Source organism: Sapajus apella, unplaced genomic scaffold (assembly GCF_009761245.1).
Source record: "Sapajus apella isolate SASKATOON/1434 unplaced genomic scaffold, GSC_monkey_1.0 scaffold98, whole genome shotgun sequence".
Taxonomy (NCBI): Eukaryota; Metazoa; Chordata; class Mammalia; order Primates; family Cebidae; genus Sapajus; species Sapajus apella.
Window position 1 is genome coordinate 6715919 of NW_022437038.1, and position 6877 is coordinate 6722795.

The 6877-nt window shown below is 41.9% G+C and overlaps 1 protein-coding gene across 3 annotated transcripts in view; it reads right to left on the reverse strand.

The window, feature by feature from the left end:
* Nucleotides 1-344: 344 nt before the first annotated feature.
* Nucleotides 345-6877, reverse strand: part of NOX1 (NADPH oxidase 1) — a 28188-nt gene continuing 21655 nt past the window's right edge. For all 3 annotated transcript variants that reach the window (XM_032257781.1, XM_032257780.1, XM_032257782.1), the window contains 5 exons: nucleotides 5768-6003; nucleotides 5389-5551; nucleotides 4896-5042; nucleotides 4576-4700; nucleotides 345-1077 (listed from right to left, as the gene is read on the reverse strand). In XM_032257781.1, coding sequence (XP_032113672.1) covers nucleotides 951-1077; nucleotides 4576-4700; nucleotides 4896-5042; nucleotides 5389-5551; nucleotides 5768-6003 — 798 coding nt within the window. In that variant the 3' untranslated portion in view covers nucleotides 345-950. The remainder of the gene's footprint in view (nucleotides 1078-4575; nucleotides 4701-4895; nucleotides 5043-5388; nucleotides 5552-5767; nucleotides 6004-6877) is intronic.

Here is a 6877-nt window from a genome sequence, read left to right on the forward strand (position 1 = left end):
AAAAAGCATTCTGATAGAGAAAGAAGGCATTTTGATTATGTCATAGCTGAATGATTCCTTAGCGAATAGGTAGGAGTCCACAAAAATCTATTAAAATTATAAATTGTTATTTTTTTAAGTAGACATTAATAAACTCCCTCAATAAAAACAGTGATAAAGAGCTCCTCTTGACTAAATAAGTCATCCTAACATGGAGTTCAAGTTTTCACAATTGCTTTTAACAGAATAATACAATATGATAATATAACTGACTTACAATTATAATACAATTTCAATTACAATAGCATACTTTCTAGATTTTCTTTTCCAAATGGAGAACCCAAAAATAAGTAACAAAAAACTCATTCATCAAGCAAAGAAGAAAGTCCTTTATTTTTTGACAAGCAAAAATAAGAATAAATTGCTGTTCACACTGGATAATACCATATCAAAAGTAACAGTAAAAATGTACACTGTTGGTGTTATATGGGGAAGGGGTTCTTGGTAATTTTGTTTATTATTTATGTTTATTGTTATGTTTTATCATTAATTATTCAATAAATTTTTATTTAAAAAGTCACCCTACTTAGAAATCTTCTGTGGGGGTGGGAGGGGCAAGAGATTACAAACCAAAATTCAGGAGATAGTAACATTTGGAATTGATAAAATTGCCTGGGATTGATTGTATAACTCTCAACCACCAAAGCTCTGCTATCAAGCCTTGTTACAGTCATGGCTGTCCAGAAGTACAGCTATTTTCCCAAGAAAGGATCCATGGGCTTTAAGAACTTCAGAAGTTTTTAAGTTGCTGAAGCTTAAGTAACAAAGTTGAATGCAGTCAAAAAAAAAGAATGCCAGGGAGTCAAGGCTTGAGAGGCACATTCTTAAAGTGACTGCTCAAACCTGACCAGACCAAGTTATTGAAGATACAAAGGAGAGACAATGCAGATTACCATCCTTATACCTATAATTCAAAAATTTTCTTTGTTGAAGTAGAATTGAACCTTCCTAGGATCTAGACTGGAATATCGGTGACAGCATTTGCGCAGGCTCTTTGCCAAAGTCTGAGGGCCACATAAGAAAACTCCCACTACAGACCTGTAGGAACAGAACAATAGTAAGGGATAGAATGCAACAATGATAGAATGGAGAAACTGCCTCTGTTAGGCCTCTACTACTTCGAAGAACCTTGAATAAAAATTTGGTTGTTAACTCCCACATTCTTCATGGTAATTTTTTAACCTTTTCTACGCACAAACCTCAAATATGCTCTCAGCCCTTATCACTCTCAGCACTCAGCCTACCCTGTTTTATTGAGAACACAGATAAGAGACATAGGACAGTACAGTGGCTAAGGGCCAGACTGTGGAGCCAGTCTGTCTGGGTTCAAATCTCAGCTCTGACATTTATCCCATCTGTGGGAATTTGGCCAAATTTCTGTTTTTTCTTTCTCCTTTTTTTTTTTTTTTTTTTTTTGAGATGGAGTCTCACTCTGTCACCCAGGCTGGAGTGCAGTGACATGATCTTGGCTCACTGCAACCTCCTTCTCCCTGATTCAAGCGATTTTCCTGCCTCAGCCTCCTGAGTAGCTGGGACTACAGGCGCGCACCACCACGCCCAGCTAATTTTTGTATTTTTAGTAGAGACAGGGTTTCACCATGCTGACCAGGCTGGTCTCAAACTCTTGACCTCAAGCGGTCCACCTGCCTCGGCCTCCCAAATTGCTGGGATTGCAGGCATGAGCCATGGTGCCCAACAAGGGGAATTTTCTTAGCCTCTCTGTGTTTCAGCTTTCCCACCTGTAAAACGGGGATAAAAATAGTACTTACCACATAGGGTTGTTTTAAGGATTAAATGAGAACATGTCAAGAAATTAGAAAAATACCTGGCACATAGCGAGTACATATGTTTTAGCTCCCGTTAAAGCCATCCACTGTGAGCTTATCCCCACCTCAAAAATTTCTTCTGGAGAGGTAGTGTTCTTTCTTGCCAAGGCTAATCTTTCCAACTATACTCTGGATCTCACCCTCTTCTCCCCTCTCTCATACATTTCTCTCTCTCTCTTTTTTAAAAATATAATTATGGTATAGTTTCTATACCATAAAATTTGCCCATTTGAAGGGTACAATTTGTGCTTTTTAGTATAGCCACAAAGTTATGCAACCATCACCGCTAATTCCAGAACATTTTCATCATCCCCAAAAGAAGCCCCATCCACATTAGCAGTCTTCATTTCCTCCCAACTACCCTGTCCTACCCAAGACGATCACTAATCTACTTTCTGACTCTGTAGGTATGCCTATTCTGAATGTTTCACAAGTGGAATCATAAAATACATGGCCTTTGGTGTCCGGTGTCTTTCAGCATGACGTTGTCAAGGTTTATCCATGTTGTAGTATGTATCAGTACTTCCTTTTTACAGCTAAATAGTATTCCAGTAGGTGAATGTACTACGTTTGCTTTATCCGTTCATCTTCTGAAGGACACTTGGGTTGTTTTCACTTTGGGGCTATTAGGAATAATGCTGCTGTATACATCATGTACAAGTTTTTGTATAGACATATATTTTCATTTCTCTTGGGTGTATAACAAGGAGTGGAATTGCTGGGTCATATGGAAACTATGTTTAACACTTGAAGAACTGCCAAAGAGTTTTCTCCAAGTCTGGTACCATTTCACATTCCCACAAGCAATATAGTAGGATTCCAACTTCTCCACTTCCTTGTTAACACTATTGTCCATCTTTTATTATGGCCATCTTAGTCGTCTCCCCTCTTTTGTATATTTTATTCTGTGTACTTGCCCCTGTTCTGTCTATAAATATCCTTAAGCTAAATGAACATTTCCTGACCCTGCTACTCTCCCAACACTATTGACTACACTTTTCTAATATTTGCTCCCTTGGTTTCCGTGACACCACTTCTCTGTGTACTCCTATTTCTTCCCTGGTTTGTCTTTTTCTCTTCCCATATAACCTAGACAGCATTCCGTAGTGCTCTGTCCTTTGCTAGTCTCTCTCTCCTTCTCTCTCTCTCTCTCCCTGACAATCTCATACTCTCTCACAACTTCAGTTACATTCAACACAATTATTAGCATCTCTTATGCTTATATGCTGCTTTACAATTTACAAAGCATTTTTTTAATATATTGTCTCACTTAATTGTCACAACAACCCTGCAAGTGAGTAGAGCAGGCATTCACTAATATGACCCTTGTCTTACAGATGAGGAATCAAGATCAGAGGGTTCAGAAGCTCAAGGTCTCAGAACTAGAAAGTATCAGAACCAGCATGAGGGTGGGGCACAGAGGCTCATACAGAGTGCTGTAATCCCAGCACTCTGGGAGGCCGAGGTGGATGGATCACCTGAGGTCAGGAGTTCAAGACCAGCCTGGTCAACAGGGCGAAACCCCATCTCTACTAAAAATACAAAAAATTAGCTGGGTATGGTGGCGAGTGCCTGTACTCCCAGCTACTCAGGAGGGTAAGGCAGCAGAATTGCTTGAACCCAGGAGGCAGAGGTTGCAGCGAGCCGAGATCACACCAGTGCACTCCAGCCCGGGCAACAGAGAAAGACTATGTCTCAAAAGAAAGAAAGAAACAGCATGCGGACCCAGGATCATCTGAATTCAAGTCAGTAAGTGCTATAGCCACTGCTTTCCCGAAGCCTTTCCTAATCACCCCATGTGGCCTTAGACTGTTCTTCCCTCTAGCGTCCATGAACCTGTTTCACAGAATGCATTATTCTGCCTTGAGGTGGACTGTGTGCATCTCTTATTCAAACCTATGCTCCTTGAGGGCAAGAACCATATCCTATTTCTCTTTCAACCTCCAAAGCTTCTAGAATCGTGAGAGCTGAGCTTATAAAAGGTAACCAAGGCTGGGCTCCGTGGCTCATGCCTGTAATCCCAGCACTTTTGGAGGCTGAGGCGGGTGGATCCCAGCTACTTGGGTGGCCGAGGGAGGAGAATTGCTTGAACTCAGGAGGCGGAGGTTGCAGTGAGCCAAGATTGCGCCATTGCACTCCAGCCTGGGCAACAAGAGCGAAACTCTATCTCAAAAAAAAAGGGTAACCAAGAATGTTTGTAGCACTGAATTGATCATCACCTGCCTATTTGTTGTGGGAATCTCAGCTTCATCTCCTTCCCATTGGAATGGCTGATTTCACAGCACCAGGGCTTTTTGTGCTCTAACATGTCTCAAAACCCTCCAGAAAGATTGAGCTCAGGTGGCTGGTAAACTAGATAATACCCTTGTTACTTTAAGTAGAGATTATTGAGTCCCCTCCCGGCAAAAATGCATTTGAATTGCTCCAGTTCTCTAGTTTGTTTGGTAGTTTAGATCAGAAATGGGTCCATTTGCCTCACTGTTTGAATGGAGTTTCCTGGGGCAAAAAGCCTCTTTTCATCAATTCCAAGATCATGACCCTATCGTTCTAAAACCCCAGATGAAATTTCCTCAGTCTTCACTGAGAATCTAAGAATGGCACAAAAAGTTTCTGCCCCAGAGATCTTTTCCTAAGAGTGTTCAACATGCTGTAATACCTTTCCTAATCCCTAACTCCGCAAGCTCAACTTACTAGAGGAAAATATACTTACTTGGGGTGGGAGGTAGCTATTTTAGAAAACTCATTGTCCCACATTGGTCTCCCAAAGGAGGTTTTCTGTTTCAGACCTGTCAGGATGTCAGTGGCCTTGTCAAAGTTTAATGCTGCATGACCAACCTGGATTCAGAGGAATAAAAGTTAGAAAAACCAAGTCCTGATCGCTGCCTCTTCTTTCCTCCACCTTTAAACTTGGGTGTGAGTGTGAGAGCAGGTAGGAAATAATAAGAAATAACTTCTAATCCATATGCACTATCCTTTGTCTGATATTCATCTTATGTTTAGCAGGGGAATTGGTGTATTATTTAAACTCACAATATTGCTGTCCCATCCAGTGAGGAAGAGACGGTAGTTTAGAAAACCCACTTTGCCTAATTCTTCCATCTCCTGTTCCAGGGAAGTCAACAGGTCGTTGAACCAGGAAAAGGCACCTGTCTCCCTGCAGATCCAGTAGAAATAGATCTGAAATCGGCAAGAGAGAGCATAGCCTTACTAAGTGACCTTAAACATCGCATTTACAAAGCAGCAAACTTTAGGGAGCAGGAATGTTCAGAGTTCTGACAATTTTCCTTATGAAAGAGCCTTCCAACATCTTTGGGTCAGGGTGATTTTAAACTGCAAATTGAAAAGAACACCCTGCTCTTATGATAAATCTGTAGAAGTGGATGTCCTGGCCAAGACAAGTGATCCCTTATTCTCGTAACTCCAGGGAGAGTTTGCTCCCTTATCAATTGTAAAGAGCTTAGCCCAGAAAGGCAATAGACTTGCCAGACCCAGATCAGGTGAAAAGTGATATACAGGATTATACCTTTTTTGTTTTGAGGTTGTGGTCTGCACACTGGAATTTGTACCAGATGGATTTCAAGATAGAAGCAAAGGGGGTGACCCCAATTCCTGCTCCAACCAGCACAGCCACTTCATACTGGAAAACATCCTCACTGGCTGTGCCAAAGGGACCATCCACTTCAATCCTGGCAGAATATAGACGACAACGGGCAACTGAAGACTCCCCTCCACTTCCAACCTCAAACATCCTCCCAGAGATATAGTTGTTCCCATGACTGGCTTCTGCCTATTTATTTTAATCTTAGTCTATTGCACTAAACTTAAGGTTCAACAAAGAATTGCTTTCTCTTTTCTGCCAGTCTGCATCCTGGTCTGAGACTCTGCTTGTATCAAGGACCTACCTGGGAATTGTTGAATATTGTTGTTCAAAAGCCCTTATGAGATTTTCTGTCCAGTCCCCTGCTGCTCGGATATGAATGGAGAAGAAATCTTCCTCTGGAGCAGAGGTCAATGTAAAAGGATGCCATTCCAAGAGAGAGATTGAGGGGCAGTTAACAAAGATATACTGTCCCACTTCCATGCTGAAGCCACGCTTGTTCATCTGCAATTCTACAACTTTGGATGGGTGCATGACAACCTGTGAATTAAGCACATAGACCAAAGAAGGCAAACTCTAATGGTGACAGGGCCAGACAGATAAAGCAAATGAGTGAAGCTGGAGGGCTGGTGACGATGGTGAACTACAAACACAAGTCCTCATTAAAGAGGACAGTAGCTGCTTAGCTCCAGACAATGGTTGCAAATGGAACCATGGCAGTGTTACCAGGTTTTCTGATTCTTCAAGAGAAGCAAGAAATTGCTTTTAAAAACTCAAACAGAAGCTTCCATCCAGATTTTTAAATGCTGGCAACCAATTCAACTTTATAAACAAACATCGTGTACACCAAACAAAATGTATCTGTGGACTAGATCTGGCCCAGGCTGCCCGTTTGCAACCCCTGACATAGACTTATCCTGATGATTTCTGCGAAACCCCTCTTTCCCAGTTCCGTCCTGCACTGGAAGAACTAAGGTATGTCAAATCCAAATTCTCTTTTTTTTTAGAGAGTCTCTCTCTGTCGCCCCCAGGCTGGAGTGCAGTGGCACAATCTCGACTCACTGCAGCTTCCTCCGCCTCTCAGGTTCAAGCCATTCTCTTGCCTCAGCCTCCCAAGTAGCTGGAATTACAGGCGGGTGCCACTACGCCCAGCTGATATTTTTCGTATTTTCAGTAGAGACAGGGTTTCACCAAGTTGGCCAGGCTGGTCTTGAACTCCTGACCTCAGGAGATCTGCCCTCCTCGGCCTCCCAAAGTGCTGGGATTACCACCCAGCAGGCCTGGCCTCCAAGTTCCTCTTTATCCCCCTCAGGGTGACAACATAAAAGTTTAGTTCTATAGTCTAATAGAAGAAAACTCTTATCACAGCAAGAGAAAAGTGCATACACTTTTTTTTTTTTTTTTTTTTTTTTTT